At 32.0% G+C, this 24512-nt stretch overlaps 3 protein-coding genes and 1 pseudogene across 3 annotated transcripts; 3 read left to right on the top strand and 1 right to left on the bottom strand.

Moving 5' to 3' along the window:
• Positions 1-12388: 12388 nt before the first annotated feature.
• LOC145578352 (peroxidase 27-like) lies at positions 12389-14270 on the bottom strand. Its single transcript, XM_081635685.1, has 4 exons — positions 14013-14270; positions 13711-13896; positions 13142-13307; positions 12389-12807 (listed from the first exon to the last, which is right to left on the bottom strand). The coding sequence occupies exons 1-4, from the start codon at positions 14235-14237 to the stop codon at positions 12389-12391; spliced, it is 996 nt and encodes a 331-aa protein (XP_081491811.1). The 5' UTR covers positions 14238-14270.
• Positions 14271-16537: 2267 nt separating this feature from the next.
• On the top strand, positions 16538-18218 carry LOC145577509 (berberine bridge enzyme-like D-1 pseudogene; annotated as a pseudogene).
• Positions 18219-19877: 1659 nt separating this feature from the next.
• Positions 19878-21476, top strand: LOC145578351 (berberine bridge enzyme-like D-1). The gene has a single exon (XM_081635684.1). The coding sequence runs from the start codon at positions 19878-19880 to the stop codon at positions 21474-21476; it is 1599 nt and encodes a 532-aa protein (XP_081491810.1).
• Positions 21477-22314: 838 nt separating this feature from the next.
• Positions 22315-24356, top strand: LOC145577520 (NDR1/HIN1-like protein 26). Its single transcript, XM_081635006.1, has 2 exons — positions 22315-22878; positions 23732-24356. The coding sequence occupies exons 1-2, from the start codon at positions 22543-22545 to the stop codon at positions 24095-24097; spliced, it is 702 nt and encodes a 233-aa protein (XP_081491132.1). The 5' UTR covers positions 22315-22542; the 3' UTR covers positions 24098-24356.
• The last annotated feature ends 156 nt before the right edge of the window (positions 24357-24512 follow it).

The raw sequence follows: 24512 nt of genomic DNA, 5'->3' as shown, positions 1-24512 counted from the left end.
AACTTTCATCCTATTTTGCAATTAGGTTTTTTTTTTTATAATTAAATAGCAGTCTTAAACTAATGATATGTATTAAAAATCACCGTGCATGGCACGGGACTTAACCTAGTTACTTGATAAAGTAGTTATCGGTTAATAACTACAGTATTTACTAAACACTTTGGCACAAACATATAATATTAACTCATAAAACTATTCAAATCAGCTCCGATCATCATACAAACAAGTGAACAACTAACATATCCGGCTAGCATTTAACCTCTCGGGTGCCAATACAAGGCCATAGTATTAATTCATTTGAGCTTATTATCCTGAAAATAACTTATCTTGAGATCTTAACTTACTTATCTTGATTTTTTCTTGAAAGAAGTAGTTTTCATTTGCATGGAAGCCTAAACACGAGTGCAACCTATAGGGAAAAATCTATCAAAAATCAACGTACTTTTTGGCCCCATATTTCAAGTTTCAATGCAATTACAAGAGACCACCAAAATTTGCAGCGCATTTTGGTCCCATTTATGTTTTGAAATCAAACTATACGATCAAATAATACATGCACTTTGGCCACTAATTTGTAGCAAGTGCCACGTGTCTACTTGACCTTTAGACTTATGGGGCATGAGTGAGTGCAAGACCTGAGAGTCATGCGATCATATATAAAGAAGCAGCCAAAAACAAGCTCTTGATCTCCATATCTTGAGAATTGAAAGGTACAATGCAAATATTTGAAAAACATTTAGATATATTGCGAATAAGAGAGTGCAATGTTATATTTTGTTCATCTGAATTTCACATATATGAACTTATATGTTGAAATTAATTTTAGTTATAAATTGAATTTAAGTAGCTCTAATTAATTAGGATATGTGCAAGTGTCACTTAAAAAGAAATGAAGAAAGTACATACTAATGTTATGTTTAGTTTGATTTTTAACTTTTATTAATCAACCAAACAATCGACGCATTACATGGTATCAGAGCTAGGTTGAGTTGGGTTATGACATGGGCCAATATTATGGACAACTCACATGTGAGGGGAAGTGTTGAGCCCATAAAAAAACCCACATGTGAGTGGTGTGTTATATCACATTAATTGAGTGTATAAGTGAAAGTTTGTATTGGGATGTGTATCCCATATTGAAGAAATTAAAGAAGATAATTGTGTCCACTTTATAAGGCTAAGGGGTTACTCCCCTCATTGCCATATGGTTTTAAGGTGAAACCTCCTTGATCGAGTAAAGTGGACACTTGTGACAGGTGTGACCCAGACCTGTTTGACACCTCATGTAATTAATCATCAATATGTATCCTAAAAAATGTCATTCTAGAATTATTTATTATCTGGCAGACTGGCACCTTAGTTTTTATTTATGTTATTCTTGACCATGTAGCTAGTATATATGAATATGATCGATCAATTCAACAAGGTAATGATAATTTTGGGGTCACTATCAATAAGTTTATTAATAGTTAAATGATAAATGGCATATCTCGATCGATTACTCCTCTAGAAGTGGGATGGCCTATTAATTTAATCATTGAGCTACATAACTTGACATCCACCATAACTTTCTAAGGCCATATTATGATTGTAAACTAATTGTAACAATAAGACATCATTATGATCTCCTCAATACGTTTTACCATTAAATTATGAAGAAATGATAATGGAACATTTGAAGTTCTTTTTAAAACCTATTTTAAAACTAATCACGTTTTAAAAAATATTGGGTTTTATAATTATATATATCCAGAGAAAGATTTTGAATTCTTTGCATGTATTTAATAATTTCAAGGTTTATCTTTCAATTTTTTAATAGGGTAGTACAAATATAATTTTCAAGTTTTAGCTATAGAAAGGGAGATGTAAAAGTTTAATTAGGTACTTAAATTTTTTAGAGATAGATATGATGATTAAAGTTTGTCTACATTATATGAATTTTAACTAATTTTTTAGCTAGTTAAAGTCATTCTGAGTCTATATGTAACCGATTATTGACATATATGGTTCCAAACAATATTATATCACTGTAGGATAATCTTCCACCATCACTTGAAATTTTGACACCTGGTCCTGAATTCTTTGAAAATGGCTCGATCTTGTGGATTATAGCCTTTACTTTCGGAAAATTTTCAACCATTTAGGACCCGAAAAGGAAAGGGATTGAGGTGCTCCCCATGGATTCATAAGAGTTTGAGAGGTCACTTAGGTGGTTGAAATAATCTACTTTGTCTCTTCATTATCCATTTAACCATATAAGGGCATGCCTCCCGTTATTGACTCTAATTAAGGCTGCCACAGTCCTTTACGTGATTGATTAGTGGGTGTGTATATTTTCAAACAACCTTTTTGACCGAGGACGCATCTCCCGTCATTATTTGAATTTTCGACATTGATTCTTGAAAATCTTCTAAAATGACCCAATTTTTTGGATGATAGACTTCAAATTTAGGCTCCAAACAATAATTTAAGATTGGACAAGTTTATGTATATCGAGATGCTTCTTAGGGCAGTTAAAGGACCCCAAAAAGCGTATCTAATTCTAGAGTACTAATTAAGAAAATTATATGTGAATTTAAAGTTTATTTGCAAGAGAATTATCTAAAAAAATGACTAATATTTAATGAGCGAAGAAGTTCAAATGTTTTGTATTTAGTAAAAAAATTACCATGATGGAGATGGCTTTACTCCCAATTTAAGGTTTCTAATCTATAAATATTACTAAAGTAACTACCGCTGACGTTGCTTACGTGTCATTCTCTTATTTAATTTTTTTTCCGCCAAAATGCAAGGATGATGTCATATTATTTTTTTCCCCTTTTTGAACTACCCTATTTAACATTGTTTTGAAAATTAAATTCAAATTGAATTGTAAATTTTAGATTTTCTACGCATATTACGCTATTTTATTATTTACAAATAGTGTTAAAAATAGTTGATAATATAGTTTAATTGATTTTTGTAAATTGTATTTTCATATTTAATTTGAAAGTAGTACAGAGAAAGTAGTTATTTTCTCTCAACATGCTCTAAAGAGTCTATAATTCATTTCTTATTTTAAAATCGTGCATCACACGGGGCTAACCTAGTTTTATATGATATCAGAACCGTAAAAATATACTCATAGAAAAAAGTAAAATTTATTCAAGGGTGGATTTCTATTTTGAAATCTAAGGTGTCAAGTGACCCCACTAATTAAAACCAGTGTTTAAGGAATACATAATGTTAGAGAAAAAACAGATTTTTATGTTGTATAGGTAATAGGTTAGACCACAGATATGATCTTCATTAAATTTAAATTATATACGAAAATATCAAACAAATATCTTCGATTCTTCTGTTATAAGCCTAAGCTTGGGCAGATTTGGGAGCTAATCGATAAATGGTGCAAACAAGTCGTACCCCATCAAGCCACAAAGAGAAAATCAATATGAGAATCTTGTCACACAATAATTTGAACAATTAAGGTGAATAATACTCTTCATTAGAGCAAGTCTAGATCAATCATCATTAGCTGAAAGAAAATAATTCAAAGAGATTAGACGACAACTATATATTAGCAAAAAATAATGAAAAAATTGAAAAAATCTATATCAAGATAGATGCTTACCATTGCCAATATCCAATAACAACCTCTCTTGAACCAATAATTTTAGAGAATGTGGTGATTGAGGAGAAGAAATTAGAGGAGGAAAACAAAAAAAAAAAAGATCATTCTCTTTGGTATTTGAGCCTTAAAAAAATATTAAAACACACAATCTATAACCAAATTAAAGAAAAAAACAAAAAGAAAAAATTTGACTCATTGCCTTAACACAAAGTGATGGAGTTGAAGTGAAGACCCTAAAATAGTGACATTTTATGGGGGCGTTGAGGTCGGCAAATGATCCGCACCACAAATACACGATTACAAGTACATTCCAAACCGAATGAGAAGTGCCACCAACATTCCTTTCATTCACCTTCACGTTCTCTAATATTTTTAGACCCTACTAAAAGTTTTAATTTATTAATTATTTTCAATTATTAATTAATTAATTATTTAATCAATTAATTGTATATCGTGATGTTGCAATTCTTCAATTGATTTTTGATTTGGATAGGTTTCTTGGAGTGCTTGTTGTGTGTTTTATAATCAAGAATTTCAAATTATTGCAAAATGATGTTGTTGTAAATCAATTCTATCTTTCTACCGCACGTGGGTTTAATTTTTGAAGAATAATAACAGGGTTACTTTCATTTTATACACTTGTACATAACTTGATGATGAAGTAATAGTTAATTCTTCTTAAACCATCCTTAAAAGACTTTATTGTTTATGCATCGGTTTACCGGTTGCTTTTGCAATTTACAGTGTGACAATTTTGACTACTTAAACTCGATATATTCAATGATCTCAACGGATTATATTCTTAAATACGGAGTATATTTTTGTTTTTACTCTTTATACAAAGAAACTTAGTTATGCTGTTAAAAGAGATGATTGCTAGTGAGATTTTTTTCCACGATTCATTACAATCACATATTTGAATGTACTGATTTTTTTGGGAGATTGAAATCATACAAAGTACGAAGTACTGTATCTTTTTTTACACTGTTTGTAAAAAAAAAAAAAAAATTGTTAACTGCAATTAACGTAGCTAAAATGAACCCGAATTGCTAGTAATGTAGTCAATGCAGTACTAGATATGAAGTGTTAGCAAGTTACACTACTAAAATTCGGCCAAATTGCGACCGTCTCTGACGGTCGCAGATTATAGTAAAAACGGTCGCAATTAGTAATTGCGACCGTCAACGGTCGTAAGGTGGTGGTCGTTATTCACGTGGTCGCAAAAAATCATTATTGCGACCGTTTGGCGGTCGCAGATTTTTTGCGACCGTTTTTATTAATTTCAACGACCGGTTAGACAACGGTCGCAAATTTTACAAATTGTGACCGGTTACAAAAGCAGTCGCAAATATGGATTTAGCGACGGTCCTAGGCGGTCGCAAAAAAATTAAAAAAACAAAAAAAAAAACACAGCCACCTCCTTAACTTCGCAGCCTACCCCACCACCACTTCCCACCCAAACCCTCTTTACCCACCACCACTGGCCACCCTAAAACACCACCGCCCAGCCTCAACCACCTTTAACCACCACCCATATTCAACCCAAAAATTGTATAAATTTATAAAAAAAAATTCAACCCCAAAAAAAAAAACCCACAAAATTTCGAACAAAATTACACAAATCAAACCGAAAATGTAACAAAAATTAAATCAAAATTCGAACAAAATATAACCCACAAAAACTAATTAAAATTTGAACAAAAATAAAAAAAAAATTAAACCCAGCAAAATTGAAACCCACAACGAACAGAAATCACAAAAAATTACGAACAAAACTCGAAAAACAAATCAACAAAATTTGAAAAAAACTTCGAACCAACATTCAAACAAAAATTCGAACAAAAACTGAAATAAAACAACAAAAATCGAAAATAAAACAAAATTATTTTAAAAAAAATCAGAAAATCAACATACCTTTCCTAATATTTCTTCCTCATGGGGTTTATATGGTCAAATTCGACCATGAAAACTCCAGATCTGGAGTTTTCATGGTCGAATTTGACCATGAAAACCGAAATTCTTGAAAAGGATGGTGACGGCGCGTCGATCTCGTTCATTCGTTGCTTGCTGTGACTGTGGGGCTTGATCTGATGTGATTTAATGAAGAAAGGAGATGAAGAGAAAGAAAGAAAGAGGAGATGAGAAAGAAAGAAAGAGGAGAAGAGAAAGAGGAGATGAAGAGAAAGGAGGGCGTGAGAAGGGAGAAGGAAGGAGAAGATGGAGAAAATGAGGAGAGAGAAAATGATGAGAAAAACGGCTGCTTCCACAAAAATTAGGGTTAGGGTGGGTTGGCAGCACTTTTATACTGCATTTTATTAAAAAAAATCATTATTTTATTACGACCGCCCTTAGCGGTCGCAATTGGTCGCAAATTGCGACAGTTTCTATAACGGTCGTAATTGTTGCAATTTGTGACTGGTTTTGGCGGTCGCAAATGGTCGCAAATTGCGACCGTTTATGTAACGGTCGTAAATGTCGCAATTTGCGACCGTTTTTGACAGTCGCAATAAAATTGTTTAAATTTAGAATTATTTTTAACGTTTATATTATTTTAAAAAAAATTTTAAATACTTTTGCGACCGTTAAATAGCCTAAAAACGGTCGCAAATCTGCGACCGCCGTAAAAACGGTCGCAAATCTGCGACCGCCTTAAAAACGGTCGCAATTATTATATTTTGCGACCGTTTTAATGACGGTCGTAAAAAAACGGTCGTAATTTGACCGAATTTTAGTAGTGTTAGACACGTTATATTATATATATTCTGTACATTTTTAATAGAGTTAAGTGTATTGAAACACCGAATTGATCAAGAGCATACAATGCTACAAAAATGACAAGTCATTGTACAAACAACCTAAGAATAGGGAGAGGCCACCTTCTAAGCTAGTTAAGGAAGGTAGGGTTCCGCCACTAGCTACCCTAAATTTGGAAGATTTAGGGTAGCTAGTGATAGATCTTCAAGCCAGGCACCATTACTGCAATCATTTATATTCCTAGGCTAGTAGCCGGCAGAAAGCTGGCTAGCTTGGCTATGGCTATCTTCTCCGTAGGCCGTGTTTCGAGCACGCCCGGCCCTAGAAGATAAACAGTGCATCAAACTACGTAGCCAACAATAGTTATAGACACTTGAACTTATTCCAATTCCTCCTTAAATTATGCTTTACGAAAAAGGATATATTCCAATCCACTGCAATGTTGAACAAAGTGATCCAAAAATGCTAATCATGAATTCATTTTAACCAACGTCAATAACTAGAACTAACATACAACCAATAATAGTTAGGTCAAATCACAGGCGAACAATAATTAAACCTAATTATTAAGCCATACTAGATTTAAGGCCCAATTTAAGTTTAAAGGGTTTATAGATGTGATACTTGATACACCTAATTTACCAACAATAAAAGCCATAATTGCTTTATACTATTTTTTTTTTTTTTTTTTTTAATCTTCTCATTTACTATCTATGTGCATGACCAATCATTAAAAACTTTGGTTGCCTTTAATTTGGTAGTTAAAGTTCATCCCTTTTCTTTTATTTGCAACCTATGTTACATGAGCTCGGGTATTAGTATCAGACACTAGCTAGTACGTGTCCAAGCGTTTAGTTTGGCTAAATTGAGTAAATTTTCATCCAAAATGAAGTGTTAGTGTTTATATCCATGTCATAGTGTCGAGGATCCACAATGAGTATTTGAGGTAAAGTGAAGAGTTTGAGTAACATTGCAACACAATTTATGATATACATTTTGACTTTTGACAAGGATAGTACGTACATAGATAATAGAGCCAGTGTCAATATAACCAAAAATATTTATGCAAAGGATATTGATGTTCAAAGACGCAGTATATGTACATTTAAAACTATGCAAAATGCAAACAAATGAAGGATCCGAGGCCAAGGAGTATATCCTTGCTAAAATGCTTATACACATTGATTTTCAAAATGCAAAACCCTAGAAAAATATAGTGTAGTATAGTAAGAGATTTCCAAGTACTGGAGACTGATTTAGTTTACAGGATTATGATTGAAAGGAAGGTACAAAATTACCATTACAAAAACAAATTCACAGCTATGCGTACCATATGAATCATCTGGTTGGTGGGGTTAGTTAGAGGGTAATGACAAGCTCTATAATTTGATTAATAAAGTAGTATAAGATCTCTTTTTTTATTTTTTTTATTTTTTTTTTATTATTATTATTTTTTTTTCATATATGTATTTGTAGGACATTGACCAACCATATATCACGGGATAAACATATTAGTGTATCTTCATATTTTTTTACAATAATTTTGTTTTTCTTGTACATGTACATCCTAGTAAATTTATTCTGTGTATATAACTGATATTTTTAATTTTTGAATTATTATAAGACAAATTACGTTTGATGTTTTGGACACTTCATAAAATGACAAAAAGAAAAGTTGAAAAGGAGAAAGAAAAGTTTAGAATCATATCATGGAGATAGAGAAATGCTTATTAGATTCTTATTAATTAATGAACTTTGTCCTTCAACAACATAAAGAACAAAAAACTTAAATATATCAATAATTCGTGAATGATGATGATTATATGTAAGAATTAAGATTGGTCGTGGTAGTGGATCCAGAATTCTAAGAATAATCAAGAAACAATTTTATTTTATGTATTGTATTGAGCTAAGAATAATTGAATTGAGATGCATGTAGTAAGTGTTAGTTTTTGGGGTATTTATTCTGTTTTTTGTTCTATTTAAAAGTAATGAAATTTCCTTTTTCTCTTTTAAGATAGATATTATATTGTGATAATATTTGTCATAGAATTAGGATATATTTATTGGTGACGTTTCTAAACTTGTACTCGTAATAGGTCTGCCTATGAGTATGGTTGCGGATGAAGGTTTTCATACACCTAAAATTATTTATTAGATTATTCATTAATTATAGGTATTTTATTCTTTCCTTTTGTGTGTAATTTTATAATTTTAGGCACAATTATAAGGGCTTGTTCACATTTACTGAACTGAGCTGAGCTGAACTGAACTGAACTGATTGGAGCTGAACTGAACTGAACTGAGCTGAAATAAATATTTTATGAAAGAGAGAAATTAGGAGCTGAAATGAACTGAACTGATTGGAGCTGAACTAAACTGATTGGAGCTGAACTAAACTGATTGGAACTGAACTGAAATTAAGTGAATGTGAACAGACCCTAAGTCTCCATCCACTCATCTTAATTACAATCTACTAATCTAGTATGCACATTACACTGACTCAAGGCATATTGGAGGTGAGGTCGTGAGGGTACGTTAATTTAAGGCAATCTCACTACACCCGAAGTATTCCTCCAACTTTGCCAGTAAGATTTGATCTTATATTATAACCTTACAATCATAAAACTTGGTATATACATATTTCATAATTTAATACTGAATAATATGAGAACTGAAAACTGTAAATCGAGAGCCAATTGGAATGAAGCAATTACATTCGTCAAAAGTAATATAAAATTGTATTGGTTCAGATAAATATTCAATGATTAAACTAATAAAATCAATCCAAGTTTAGTTTCTAAACTTTTTATTATAGAAATTACCTTTCTTAAAATAAAAAGGAATTGAAGATATGAATAGTAAAGTAGGAGCTTATAACCTTTTTTTTTTTTTTTTTAATTATTTTTTATTTACTTATGTGCTCTAAAATTTTTAAACATAAGCTCATGTTGATTGTTTATCCCATTGAAATTTAAAAATATATTTAAAAATAAATCAAATAAATTTATTTAGGATGCAAAATAACAGATTGCCATTAACACACACCAAGCTTGTCATGCCAATCATGAATACGATAATTATTGTAGCCATTGTAAAATTGCCCTCCAAAGTAATTCTCAATTTTAATTATATATTATGATTCTCCAAAAATTTCATACGGTAGCTGTTAAATATTTAACCTATAAATTAGTGTTACTTGTCTTTATAATCTGGGGGGGGGGGGGGAGGGGGGTTGAAGGGACAGATGAAGCTCAAATGTTAACAAAATTACAACTAAAAATCCAAATGCAAACTAGCAAACTAGGGCTAAGACAAAATATAGGAGGAAGTTGTAAAAAATGACATTATTTGCTTTATCAAAATATCAATGCATAGCTCCAAAAATGGGTGTTTGAATTTCATCGATTATTGTTTTATCAAATAATATCATCAATACATATATAGCTCCAAATGAATATTGGAAATTTCATACAGTACTTTCTATTATCTCTGCTGGCAACTTTCTATTATTGTTTACGTACTACATTTCAAAAATATCTTATTATTATATGTAATTTATATATTTCGACAATTTCGTATGAATAGAGGAGTAGTTATTCCAATATTTAATAACTTAATAGCTTTCAACAAATTTTCCTTTTGATATCAAGATTTATGTTTTTTGTAAATAGATATATATTGCGCATTTGCGTAGTTATGATCTACTACTACATGTTATTTAAAATAAAACAAGCCAAACAAGGTTATCGTTTGTGAATAAATGAACAATCATTATATACGTAAACAAAAAGAAAGAAGAATAAGCGGCAGGTTTGTTTGTTATGTAAAAGGTGTTGAATATTGTATTGAGCACCCATGAAATAAGGGTAGGATGCAGTGTAAAGATTTGACTGGAACTCATGAAAATTTATGATCACATCCCACATGCATGCATGCAAATTAAAACATCCTAATTGCCCTTTGATTCACAACTTTCATTTCATTCTCCTTATAATATTATATAATATAATATTATAAAACGATGTATTCGATCAATAATCACCATTTATGAGTTGTGAAGGTCAATATTCATACAACAATTAACTTATTAATTAATTAATTAATAGGGATGGTTTGATTTTCAAAATAGTTTGTTAATTAATCAAGCTATGTCTCAATGAAGATTATACTATGAGTAATATTTATTGAGGTAAGAGCTAGATATAAAAAGAACCAAATTAAAAAGTGGCTCATCAGATCTTGATCGATTTTCTCTAGTTAAAATGTTAAATATTACTCATAGTATAGTACTGTAGTTAATAGTTGGCTAAGACTATGAAATGTTATCCCTGAATACCTGATACAGATTTGTTAAAATTAATTAATCCACCTTTTTTTTTTGAACTTTTATCTCAGCTTATTTTAAAATTGAAAGTATTCTTGCTAAATTTATTTTATTTTGCCTGAATTCATTAGCATTGCTTTGGATTTCAATTAACTAAAATTTGATAAACTTTATTATAATTTGTATGAAATATAAAGTAAGGGCCGATTTTGTTCACCTTATTTTGACTTATTTTTGGTTTAATAGGTACACTTAAATTCAAATAAATTCAGTTAAAGAAAAATAAACTTTGATAAATTACAAATTACAAATAAAAAAGTTTTAATAAGTTTAGTTAAGTCTGGAAAAGTAAAAATCAATTTAATAGAATACACCTCATAATTTTTTTTTTAAAAAAAGTTAATTAGCTTCAACTACACCAAATATAGTTTGAGTGCATTTAAATAATACTTCATACTTCCCTGGTTCTTTTATACTTGACCTGTTTTATTAATCACGTTTACCAATGTAACTTTTTAACAATCAATATCTTTAATTTTCTATAAGTTAAAAGTATAAAAATTATATATTATGATAGTACTAACTGAGACAATTCTTATAAAATCTCACATGAATATGTTTTTCCTTACATATAATTAACAAAAGATGGTCAAAGAAGAGGTGGTAAATAGTGTAAAAGACAAAGCGGGTCAAGTAATTTTATTTTATTTTTTTTCTTTTTTCTCACTAGTAATAGAATATAGAATTAAGGTTTTGGTTGTTTGCTCGAACATGCCTTTAATACCACAGACTCACAGAGGCACAGACGAAAACAATAAAAGGGCTTGTCTAAAAGGTCATTCAAACTATTGGGCCGGGCCTTTTACACAACTTGACATTTGGAATTTAGATCCAAATTTTCAGCACTATGCTTCCGATTCAAGGTCCAATTTTGTGCATGTTAAGCTACTACCCAGTGTACCCACAAACAAACCATCATCAATTCATCATTATTACCAAGCATTGCTAGTCACAAATTCACAACATATCCTTTAGAAATTGGAATTAGAAATTAGAATTAAGAGACTGTTCTCATTGACTAAACTGAACTGAACTGAAATAAGAGAAGGAAATTAGGAGCTGAACTGAATTTCAACGTAAGAGAATAGGCCCTAAGGCTTTTTTGGTTGTCCTTGCTTGTATTTAATTAAAGTGTAAATTTGAATACCCATGTCGATTAGGTCTATTCGGATTTGGTAAGGTCAGGTTAAGTTGGGTCTTATTTCAAATTTAAATCATGCTAAACTGTTGTGTTTATGTGAGTCGAAATTTAAATTGAATATTTTTCGAGTCGAATAAGCCAGATTAGATTTTGACACCTTTTGTAGACTTGTCATTCATGTTGGGGGATTTGCGGTCGAAGATATTTCCATATAAATTACTAAAATACCCAAAGCGGAATTCAAAAGCTTTTTTGAATAATTATGACAATGAAAGAGGTAATTGTTAAGTGGGGAATTGTAATATCAAGTACGTTGGGCCTTTGTGTACCACGATTGCTGACTTGCAATTTTTTGTTACACAAGGAAAAAATTTCAAACAATTTGATTTTACACATTAACATGATAAATTGAAAAAGATAAATTCAAAAAGAAAATAGTATTAATTAATAAATAATTCAAAAATGGAAAAGTTTAACATTTGGCTATGTGTTGAAATTAGAGTGAATTAACCTTGGAACAAACTTTCCTAATTTCACCAAAATTACCAGTAAGGACTCCAACCCTACCCAAACTAACCATTGACGTTACAAAATCATGGAAAAAAGTTTCTCTACTATTATCATATCTATGTGCTTCAACATAACCTTTGGTTTCAGGATCATCGAGCAAAGCAGTATCCGATTGAAATAATCCTCTTCTCTTCGACACGAGCTCGTAGTAGTGCACATCGAAAGTCTTGTAACTTCCAGGGTCCATTTCCACCAATACATTTGGACCATTTTTTGTGCAACTCAATTTTAACCTAGCCATGTACTCGGGGTCTAGGGTTGGGTCCGAGGTGTTATCTATACCAGTATAATTGTATAGTCGATCTATGAAAGACGAACAATGTGATATTCCGATTGTGTGTGCACCTGCAACATTGTACGTAATAACAAGATTATAAGATACTAAAATTATGCTTATAGATATGAATCATATACGAAGTATATATGATGTATTTTATATTATTGCAGAGTCATTTTTCAACACTTAACCACAACTCTTCAAAAGTCCAATTTTAAAATCTTATGCATTTTTTTTTGCTATAATCTCCAATTAAATAACTTCTACTTCACCATTTTTTTAATTACTTCCATTAATTCCATATCTTCTATTGTTTTTCTTTCTATTTTACATGTTATATATATACTGTATGTTAGCACACATACACTCTAGTTAATTTAATTATATAGGAAGTGCGAGTACCTGAAAGGACAACGAGATCTTTGGTAGTAAGTCCTTTTTGTTGAAAACTTGCTTTAAGAGAGTTTATTGTTAATGAGGGTGATGGAAGACTAATTAGGGCTTCATTGAGGGATGATATTATACCATCTCTTCTTCCAGTTTCGACCTCCCAATATGGTCCACCCACCTATATATAAAGAGGTAAATATACATTAATACATATATAACAATATTTAATTAATAAATTCAAGCTAAGGTGAATAATAGTATTCATTTTCTTTTCATTTGAAATGATATTTAATTTTGGTATTTAAACAATGTATAATTTGACTATTAATTTGTCAAAAAACCTTTTCTTAAGGTGTAATATGAATGTATTGCTCCTTGTTATATATATATGTTCAAGTATAACTTAAATTTGTTATTATTACAATTACAATATTGTAATTCATACTTCAATTCTTTAATTTTATATCACTAGAAACCTTGATAAATCAATAATGTTTGTTAAAGTTGGTAAATCAATAAAATTAGATGCATGATTAAGTTATATAAGAAGGGGATAGAAGTAGTAGTGTATGTATAGTTACCGCGGCCACAACATCTCTTGCAATTATGGCAACTATATCCGCACATGAAACAATTCCAGGACATGTTTGCTCTAATGCATTTTTAACTCTATCAAAAATTTGAAACCCTCGAAGAGTTAGATTTGGAGGTGCATCTTTTTCTGCTTGTTTGATTGGGGAATCCAAAAGAATAGACGCATCACAACCCTGAAAATTAGATACCTTTACTTTAGAAACGCGTACATATATATAATTTCCTTTGTTGGAAATTGCTAAAAATAAAATTCTCAATAATAAGAAATGATTATATACAAGATGCATACCCGTACAAAGCAATCATGGAAGAACATTCTAAGCAAAGGGCCAGAAAGTGATGGTGCAATCGCGATAACTTCATTGATAATCTTCTTTGTTAAGGCCTCCGCTTGTGGACATGATGTCGCGTAAAACCCTGGATGTAGGCCATAGCCATTTACGCCGTGGAGGATGAATGGCATAACTATCACCAAGTGAAGGAAGAGAGTAGTAATAATTTTAAGACTAGCCATTTCTAATACTACAAGGTTTAGCTTTGTGTATGTTTGTAGTAGCTTTGTAAATTGTACGTGTTGCTATGGGTTAAACATGATCTCATTCTTATATAGTTATATATATCTTAACATACTTATTATAATTTATTTGCCATTCGGTTATTGCTACTTGAAGTAATATTTCTTTTTGTTCCAATGAACATGATTTTCTTGTCACTTAGTATAGTTGATCTACTTGAGCTTCATGATTTATAAACAATTTTTTATTCAATGAAGGCTAAAACCCTTTAAAAAGTAAATGTATGCTCACTATATTTTATATATCTAGAACTAGTCACAGTCGTAAATTAAGCTATTACGAAAAATGAAGAATAAACAATATTGAATAATTCAAGTTCATACATTTTCATATGAATGACATTAAGGATTCAAATAATATGATAACTAATTTCAGACAAATTAAAGTAATACTATTCTTAATTACATACATAAAGCATTCACTTAGAACTACTACAAACCCCAAACTAACATAGATTAAAAAATAAATAATTATACCAACCTTCTTTCCTCAAAAAAAAAAAAAATAAATAAATAAAAATAAAATTATACCAACCTTTTATTATTGTTGGGTAAGTGTTGCTTATCTAACACATGGGGGAGAAGATTAACGGTATCCATTATTATATACTCATCATACTATAATACCAAGTAATACAGTAGTTCATTTCATGACATTGGGTGATCAAATATGAACGTCCTAGCTTACAATTTAAGCGATATAACTTAACTGAGTCTCGGAAATTCAGGTAACTAAAGGGTGGTGGTCTCTTAATATAAGGACGATACATGCTACGTGACATATTATATCCTGAATTTCAGATCTAACTAGCTAGTTATAAGTTTCTAACCAATTCTCTTTAGTTCGACTTCGATTAATGTAACCGCGTACGTACCTTATTTGTTTTTTTTGGGTTTTACACATGATTGTTTGTAATTTTAATAGTACATGCCTACCTCCAATTGTTACATCCTACACATTTTGGAATGTTACTTGGTTTATAACTTTCTCTATGACTGATAAATGGATAATTACTTCATTAGATAGTTCTTTCTTAATGGTATTGTATGCTAATTGCTTTTTTTTTTTTCCTGTCAAAATGTGCTTATATTGGATTAGTGGTGCCCTACCAACATTAAAATCCTAGTCCTGTTACTATTAAAAATACGAAAACTCATTATATATATATATATATATATATATATATATATATATATATTAAAGGGCTGAACAACATTATTGCTGTATAGCATACGTCCTTCAGTTTTCAATCTTGTCACAAATTGCTGTATCTTATATCGTTTCCAATAAAAAAAAAAAAAAAAAACATTGGCCATTTCATGGACAAAAGAATGACGTCCATATTGTGCTTTCGTCGGTACGATAGGCCATTATCTTTTACCTGCTCAGGGAATCATCATACAAATAGTTTTTGTTTCTTTGACAGCGGAGCCAAGGAATGATAGTGGAGTTATAAGATTTTTTAATTCTAAAACTAGTCCTACATGATTTTATCAAACAATTCAATTCAATGATTATCAATTATTTATCCATATGTCTCACAATATTGTTCACATAAAAATTTAATGAGTTTCAAGCAAAAAGTTTTTAAGGAAGTAAAATCGCTTTAACTAATTATTAATTAACACATGAAAGATATTTATACGATACTACTCCATAAATCTTAAGAGGTTTGAAAATCCTAGGCGTTCTGCTTTAATTTTAAAAAAAAAGACTTTTAATGCTGGTGATGAGCTTGCACTTGTGGTGGTTTGTTGAGAGGAAAGAATGTTAGAGTGAGTTAGGAGATGAAAAACATGTTTAGGTAAATTCATTCATTAATGTTAAAATATGAATGTTGATAAAATGTGGATGTGGTTTAGTAGCCCTCTTGTGTTAACGAAGAGTAAGAAAAATTTGTCCAAGACCTAAACTAGATTTACCATCATGTATAGATGTACATTACCACGACTAGTAATTAGAGGCGTTAATTCGAATGATTGGATTGGGTCAATTTTTAAAGTTAAATCATGCTATATTATTATGTTCATGCGAGTCTAAAGCTGAGACGAATATTTTTCGTATCGATTTCGAATCAGGTCAGGTAGCAAAATTTCTGACTTAAAAATATTTTCGCCATGAAACACGTGATAGTGATATTCTCAAATTTCAACCACTTGGCATAAATTTCCTTTTATATAACACCTTTCACTAGCATCAGTGTTACAGTATCTCTTTCCACTACTTGTAATTCCTTTCATCAATGTCGAAATTTCATAAAGATCCAATCTTTTTTCTTCAAATTTTCATCTTTCTTAGTCAATTAACTAATATTCTTTCTCAAACCACAGATTTTCCCATAATTAATTGCTTTGATAATAATAAAATCACAAACTTTACTTTACACCCAAATTCAACCCACATTTCTTCAATACACTACAATCATTTTCTCAAATTCTCTCTCCAAAATCTAAGGGTTGCTAAAGATTCAACCCCAAAACCAACGGCTATAATTTTACCAGAGAGTAAGGAGCAGCTAGCTAACTCTGTACTCTGCTGCAGAGGATTATCTCTAGAGATTAGAATCAGGTGTGGTGGTCATAGTTATGAAGGTATATCCTCAATTCCACGTGGCAAAAACCCATTTGTTATCATTGATATGATGAATCTCAACCGTGTGATTGTTGATCTTGAATCTGAGTCAGCTTGGGTTGAAGGTGGTGCAACTTTAGGGGAATTATACTCTGCTATTGCAGCACACAGTAGTTATTATGGGTTTCCTGCTGGGCTAGGGCCCACAGTTGGTGTTAGTGGGCATTTTTCTGGTGGTGGGATTGGGGTTTTGGGCCGGAAGTATGGGCTTTCAGCTGATAATGTGTTGGATGTGGGCTTGATTGATGCTGAGGGCCGGGTTATGGGCCGGGCTGAGATGGGGGAGGAGGTGTTTTGGGCTTTACGAGGCGGTGGTGGCGGGAATTTCGGGGTTGTTTATGGGTGGAAGGTTCAACTAGTCCATGTTCCTAAAAGGGTTACTTGTTTTAGTGTTACTAAACAAGGCCCAATTCATGAATTGGCCCAATTAATATACAAGTGGCAATTTGTTGCACCATATTTGGAGGATGATTTTCATATCTCAATCTATCTCACTTCTAGCACAAGTAAACAAGTGTATGTTACTTTTAAAGGGTTTTATCTAGGGTCAAGACTTGAGGCAATGTCAATTGTTAACCAACGTTATTTGGAGTTGGAGATTAGTGAAGAAGAGTACCTCGAAATGAGTTGGATCGAGTCTGTTTTGTATTTCTCGGGCCTTCCTAAAGGGAGTACAACCCATGATTTAAAATCGCGGTATTGGACAGATAAGTCTTACATCAAGGCTAAGTCTGATTATGTTCGAGAACCCATCTCGATTGAGGGACTAGAGGGCGCACTTGAAATGGTTGCTATAGAACCTATGGGACTTCTACTCTTGGACCCTTATGGAGGTGTTATGGATCGGATAAGCAATGATTCGATAGCATTTCCTCATCGAAAAGACAACCTATATAACATTTTGTACATTTCATTTTGGGTAGAGGAAGATGATGAAAATCGGATTTTGAGTTGGATTAGGAAAGTTTACGATTACATGACACCTTTCGTAGCTTCTAACCCTAGGGCAGCTTATGTAAATTACATAGACCTTGATCTTGGAACAATCGATTTTACGGATAAAGATGAGGATATTGATAAAAAGGCTAGAGTTTGGGGGGAGAAATATTTCTTGGGAAACTATGATAGATTGGTTAAAGTCAAGACCATTGTTGATCAACAAAATGTATTCAATCATATACAGGGGATTCCCTCTTCTAGTGTACAATATCATGATGAGTTGTGAATCAAATGTACATTAATATGTTTGATGAAATGAGAAAGAATAATCCAATGTTGTTTGAGATCAATTATCATCAAGATCATATGCATCTGTGATCCGAAATTTATTATTGTTTTGTATGCAACTAATCAACTAGACAAGTATACAAAGTAAGAAAATATGGTATGGTGGGAGTAGACAAAAAGTGTTACCTTATTCACTAATTTCAAACTATAATCCGAAATTTGTGAGTGTGTAAATGATTGGTAAGTGAAAAGGTATTCTTTATGCTAACTTAACAAAAATGAGGTAGTCATTGTGATCCTATATCGTTTTGAATGCTCAGCTTGTTGATGCTCTACATCAGATCAAATTATAAAATAAGTTCACATCAAATATACAAGAATAAGACAGAGAAAAACATAACGTTAACAGAGTGTAAAGCTAACACTTTATAAATTGAAGACACAAAGGTATTTGTGGTTAATGATAGTCTACTCATCTTTATTATTAAAAAGATTGGCAAAGATATGGGCCAGGGTGAAGTTTGCAAAGCCCATTATTATTATTATTATTATAAAAATTGCAAAAAATCTACAAAGTCAATCAATTTACAAGAAATTGGTGGGGAGCCGAGATACAATCTGAGCCCCCACCCCTCTAGCTATAGCGAACCCAATACTGTTGAAGATGTGAGCAGTTGCACGAGCACCAATATCTTGAGCCTTAGCGAACGTCTGAACCCGCTTCAGCAACGCAATATCATCCTTCTCTAATTCCCCCAACGAAGAAAAGGAGAAAGGAAGAAAACCATAGCCAATAGCCCTGCAACGCGCCCCATACTTGTCCCGCCTCTGCTGACACGACCAGGAACGAAGTCAGACAACCCCTTATTATTATTATTATTAGATTTTGGCTATAAAATTCCTTGTAAAAGCAACAACAAGACTCCATAATAACTATTTTTTTATTTTTAATTTTTTTTCTTTCAAAAAAAAAATTAATTATTTTTTCTTGATTTGAATATCAAATTAAAAAAGACGTGTGAATAGTGTCAAATGTGGAAATGGTGCTAATGGAAGAAGTATTAGGCAATACTTCATTTGTTTTTTTTAGTTGACACCTTTCTATTATCATGCTTGTCAACGCATGTTTTTAACGATTAATATCTCTAATAATTAACATTATAAAATTATAAAAAGTGGATATTAATAAAACATACATTGATACGGTTCAAACAAGACCCTATATGAATATGTTTTATCGTATCTATAAACCACAAAAGCGAGTCAAAGTGTGTTGTGTGAATAGTGTAAAAGTCAAACAGTGTCAACTAAAAAAAAACGGAGGAAGTATTTTTTTTTTTTTTAAAGACAAAACGGAGGAAGTATATCTCACTTGATTTGTTAAGAAAAATAAATATATCTCCCTTAAAATTGATATTTAATACGTAGTACATGTATATTTGTTTTATAAGGTAATACATCTCAATAATTCACTAGGAGGTTATGAGTCTTATGACATTAATTATTCAATTGACCATGTCCACATGAAAAACTTTTACATAATTCAGCATTAAATAAATAAAAGTGGCTCACGAGTTTTAGGCATGTTGAACATCTTGTAAGTTTTCTTCACAAAGCTGTTCTATAAATTGGTATAGTAAATCGATCAATTCCTAATAACACATTTCTTAGACAAGATTATAATAAAAATGGCTATTTTTAATCTTATTAGACTCATATTAATGGTTTTAGCTTCTCTTTGTGTTGTTTCCTTGTCACAACCATCAAAATCGATCATTTCTTGCTTAAGTAAAAACCGTGTCACAAATTTCTCTCTTCTACCAACTTCACATAGTCATTTCAACACAACATCTTACTACAATCTTCTCCATTTTTCTCTCCAAAATCTTCGAATTTCGACCCTTAAAACCCCGAAACCATCTGTTATTATACTCCCTAAGAGCAAAGAACAACTTGTAAGCAGTTTTCTTTGCTCTAAGAAAAATGGTTATGAGGTTAGGATTAGGAGTGGTGGGCATAGTTATGAGGGCATTTCATCCGTTTCAACTGATGGGAAACCATTCGTGATCATTGATATGATGAATTTAGATCGAGTTGAGGTGAATTTACAATCGAAAACAGCTTGGGTTGAGGGTGGTGCAACCACAGGTCAAGTGTATTATAACGTAGTAACACAATCTAAGGGGGTATATGGATTCTCTGGTGGTAATAAGTGCTGGTCAATGGGGTTTGGTGGTCACGTATTAGGAGGTGGTTTCGGGTTTTTGTCTAGGAAATATGGGCTGGCTGCAGATAATGTGGTCGACGCCCTCCTCGTGAGCCCAACCGGTAAAGTCTTGGACCGGGCTGCCATGGGGGAGGACGTGTTTTGGGCCATTCGCGGTGTTGGTGGGGGTAGTTTAGGAATTGTCTATGCTTGGAAGATTAATTTGGTGAAGGTGCCTCCTAAGGTAACTACGGTTAAAGTCTTAAGAAATGGTCAAGTCAATGAAATTTCTCAATTAGTGCACAAATGGCAAAAGGTAGGGCCTTTCTTACCAGATGAATTTTTCCTTTCGGTTATTATTAAAGCCAATAATACTGATAAAAATGATACTAATAATATTGTTGCATTAATTTTTGGGCAATACCTCGGACCAAAACTTGAAGCAATCTCTATAATGAACGAATTGTTTCCCGAGTTGAGTATCAAGGAAAATGAGTGCAAATATATGAGTTGGATAAATTCGGTTTTGTACTTCACTAGCCTTGGTGAACGAGGCACAATCGATGATCTAAAGAATCGATTTGTACGGAATAAAATCTATTTCAAAGCAAAGTCGGACTATGTAACAACACCAATTCCCATAGATGGTGTACGTGGTGTCATGAACATACTCACCAAGGAGACTAAGGGTCATATCACGATGGACCCTTACGGAGGTAAAATGGCTCGAATAGCCAACGATTCGATTGCTTTTCCTCATCGAGAAGGTAATCTCTTCAACATCCAATATTCGGCGGTTTGGGGTAAAGAGGATGATGTGAACAACGATAGATATATAGCTTGGGTAAGGGGGTTATACAAGTACATGACTCCCTTCGTTTCGTCTAATCCTAGGGCAACTTACATTAACTACTTAGATTTAGATCTTGGAGAAAAGAAATATGATGATGTTGATTCTAGAATTGAGAAAGAAAGATCTTGGGGTGAGAAGTACTTTATTAACAATTACGAGAGATTAGTTAAGGCCAAGACAATAATTGATCCTTGTAACGTTTTCAACTATCCGCAAGGAATTTCACCAATGCCAAACCATAAGAAATGTAACAAGTCTTGAGGCAACAACAAATATGTTATAAATATGTACCTTTCAATACTTTATGAATTGAATAAAATTCTATTTGCTTTTCTCACCTTATAATTATATCATCAACGTAGTTGTGTTATTTTTGTTAAAGTAATCATACACAAAACACTATTATTTCCGCTTGCTAGCTTATTTGAAACACACATTATTAAAACTAGATCTAGCTATATTTTTAACTAGCTTGATATGGATCGAGAGATTCTTCGTATTATTAATGAACTTTTGTACTCGTTTGATCGTTTATATTTTTTAAGAATAGTCTCATTCCAATATCAACGACATAATTTCATACGCATATGTAAAAAAATTATAGGCCGCTAAATGTACTCGTTAGAGATAACTGTATGTATATTATCAAATGATCGAATATTGAGTAAGATTTGATTGAGTGAAAACTTTGCACCTTATAAATATAAAGTTGTGACATCAAATCTCACTAAAGGTACTTTGGCGTAGAGATTCCTATACCCTTTCGCCCACTCCCAAAGTGTTTAGCTCGCGGTCTAACAGTGCCCTTTTCCTTACCAACCCAAAAAAGTATCATCAAAGGATTGAATTGTATTTGAATGTTTTCTACTCCATGTTTGGGCAAGGAGTATATAATTTTTTTAAAGAATATCATAGTCCATGTTTGGTGTTCAAGTATATACTCCGTATATTTTTATAAAAAGTCATAAATTGTCCCCCCCCCCCCCTTTATAATTCTACAAGCCAACATGTACGTACATTTTTTATATATAAGAATATTGAAATCATTATTCTTAGAATTGGAACGAACATAATGCTTGCCCAAGATCCCGTAAGAAAACATATCTTTAGGCTCTAGCTTTTGCTACAAACTTCCATTCATTTTACAATCTATCATATTCCTTTCTTTCTACATGCAACAATCCTATACTTCAAGTGTTACTCTACATATACACCTAAAACCTTAAAACACCTATGTGTAAATGTGTTTATTCAAACTAAAAACCCATCTCATTCCTTCAATTCACCACTCCATATAAAAAACACGAAAAACAAATAACCGCGAGGAATGAACCACCCCAACCATGACCACCTCCCGATCCACGGAGAAAATAACGGACAACGACCGTACTACCACCGTACCCACACGGTCCGGTACTACGCCCACCGGGTTAAGGAGAGCCTAAGCACAAGAGTCTCCAAGTTCATATGCACCATCTTTTTATTTATCTTCTTTATTGCGGGCCTAATCGCCTTTATCATTTGGCTGGGCCTCCGTCCACATAGGCCCAGGTTTCACATTCAAGAGTTTTCCATTCCAGCTTTGGCCCAGGCCCAACAATCTGCGCCACCGGAAAGTGTTGCTGTCAATTTCAATGTCACAATCCGCAATCCCAATCATAAGGTATTGTCCATATAATTAATCCATAATAGCGTTAATGAACTTACAGTAGTTACGTAGCTCTAATGGGTTAATTAAAAGTATTAAATTATACTCCGTTTATTATAAAAGTGACTAAAACAACATTAGCTAAAAACTTATGATAAAATTACACGTCAATTGATGATAATTATGTTTAGTTAAGGTCTCAAGTTTCTACTTTAACTACTTTACATACATAGTAGTATATAGTTACATTGAGTGTTACCTATAAAATTTGTCTATACATAATCATTTTTTTTTACAAATTTGATTTTTTTTTTGTTTAATTAAAAGCATAATTCTTATTTTATGTAGTGTAATCTTTGTTTTTTTGCCCCATAATGCTAGATTTAATCTTATTTGCTGATTACTAAAATAAGTAATCTTGCTAGTAATCTAGATAGCTAGAATGAGATGAGTTAAACTACACCAAGCATATATCTTGCTTAAGTTGCAAGTTTAATTTCCCACCCTGGTCCTTTATACGTGACTTCATATTGACATATTCCTCATAATATTATGGGTGTGTTATGTTTACTATACCAAAAATAAGTTATTGGTCTTATTATCAAGGTTGTTTATGAGTGACCTAAATTAGAAATAATCAGGTCTGATAAGTTTAATTTATATCAATTCAGATGAAAAAAGCATATTAAATTAAAAATCTTTAACGTCAATCTAGCGCATCATACTACATATAGCTCCATCTGGGGCATGTCAAATCCAAGTCAGCTCGAATTGACGATGTTGCTATCCAGTCTTTTGAAACGTATTTGGAAAATAAAACTTGACCCATGATCACCTCTTTTAATTCTTAAAAGTTTTTGATTTCCAGGTTACAGTCCACTATGATTCAATAGAATGTGCAGTTTTCTACAAAGAACAACAAATTGGTGGAATCCCATTGGTAACGAGTGAGTTTGATCAAGAGTCCAAATCTACAGTAATACTTCAAACGGGTTTAGGAGGGCCCACTTTGACGGCCAAGATTCAACGGTGGGCGGAGATGCAAAAAGATCTAACGGCTGGGTTCGTCCCATTTCGACTTCAAATTACATCAGTTTTTAAATTCGAGATATTATCTTGGGGTACAAAGAGTAAAACACATAAAATGCATGCTAATTGTGTTGCTCAAGTTGGTCCTAATGGTCTGCTCTTGCCTCATTTAGTCGGAACAAAATGCCCTGTTTATTTTACTTAATTTATTTTTTTGATTATTTTTTTGTAATGTTTGATGGCACTTGATGGTTAAATGTAATTATTTTTATAAAAAATTTATTTTATGTATTTTAGTATATTTTTGGGAATTCTTTGGAGGCTTCTTTTGCCTATTGTATTTTTTTTTTTTTTTTTTGACAGGTCTTTTGCCTATTGTAATTACTAATTAGTGGTTGTTTCTTTTTTCCCCTTTAAAAGAAATTGTGATGTTGAATGTTGTCAATTGTACGTAATATTTCTGCTCCTTAATTGATTTTTTTTTTTTTGAAGCAAGTTAAATAGTAATGTTTATGAGTTTCAAAAGAAGCAATAAAATTTTATTTCATACTTGCATTTTCTTTTGTTTAAGTTCTTGTGTATGGCTCACTTGATTTTATTAGTATAGTGTAAAATAAACA

Source organism: Chenopodium album, chromosome 14 (genome assembly GCF_948465745.1).
Source record: "Chenopodium album chromosome 14, dcCheAlbu1.1, whole genome shotgun sequence".
In the NCBI taxonomy this organism is placed as follows: domain Eukaryota; kingdom Viridiplantae; phylum Streptophyta; class Magnoliopsida; order Caryophyllales; family Amaranthaceae; genus Chenopodium; species Chenopodium album.
This window is presented reverse-complemented; position numbering and strand designations above follow the sequence as displayed.

Excerpts from the sequence above, each read along its gene's own strand:
- LOC145577520 (XM_081635006.1), top strand. The coding sequence starts at position 22,543 with ATGAACCACCCCAACCATGACCACCTCCCGATCCACGGAGAAAATAAC. Across the intron at positions 22,879-23,731 it reads TCCGCAATCCCAATCATAAG|GTTACAGTCCACTATGATTC; the intron begins GTATTGTCCATA and ends TTTGATTTCCAG.
- LOC145578351 (XM_081635684.1), top strand. The coding sequence starts at position 19,878 with ATGGTTTTAGCTTCTCTTTGTGTTGTTTCCTTGTCACAACCATCAAAA.
- LOC145578352 (XM_081635685.1), bottom strand. The coding sequence starts at position 14,237 with ATGGCTAGTCTTAAAATTATTACTACTCTCTTCCTTCACTTGGTGATA. Across the intron at positions 13,897-14,012 it reads TCCATGATTGCTTTGTACGG|GGTTGTGATGCGTCTATTCT; the intron begins GTATGCATCTTG and ends TCTAATTTTCAG. Across the intron at positions 12,808-13,141 it reads AGATCTCGTTGTCCTTTCAG|GTGCACACACAATCGGAATA; the intron begins GTACTCGCACTT and ends ACAATGTTGCAG.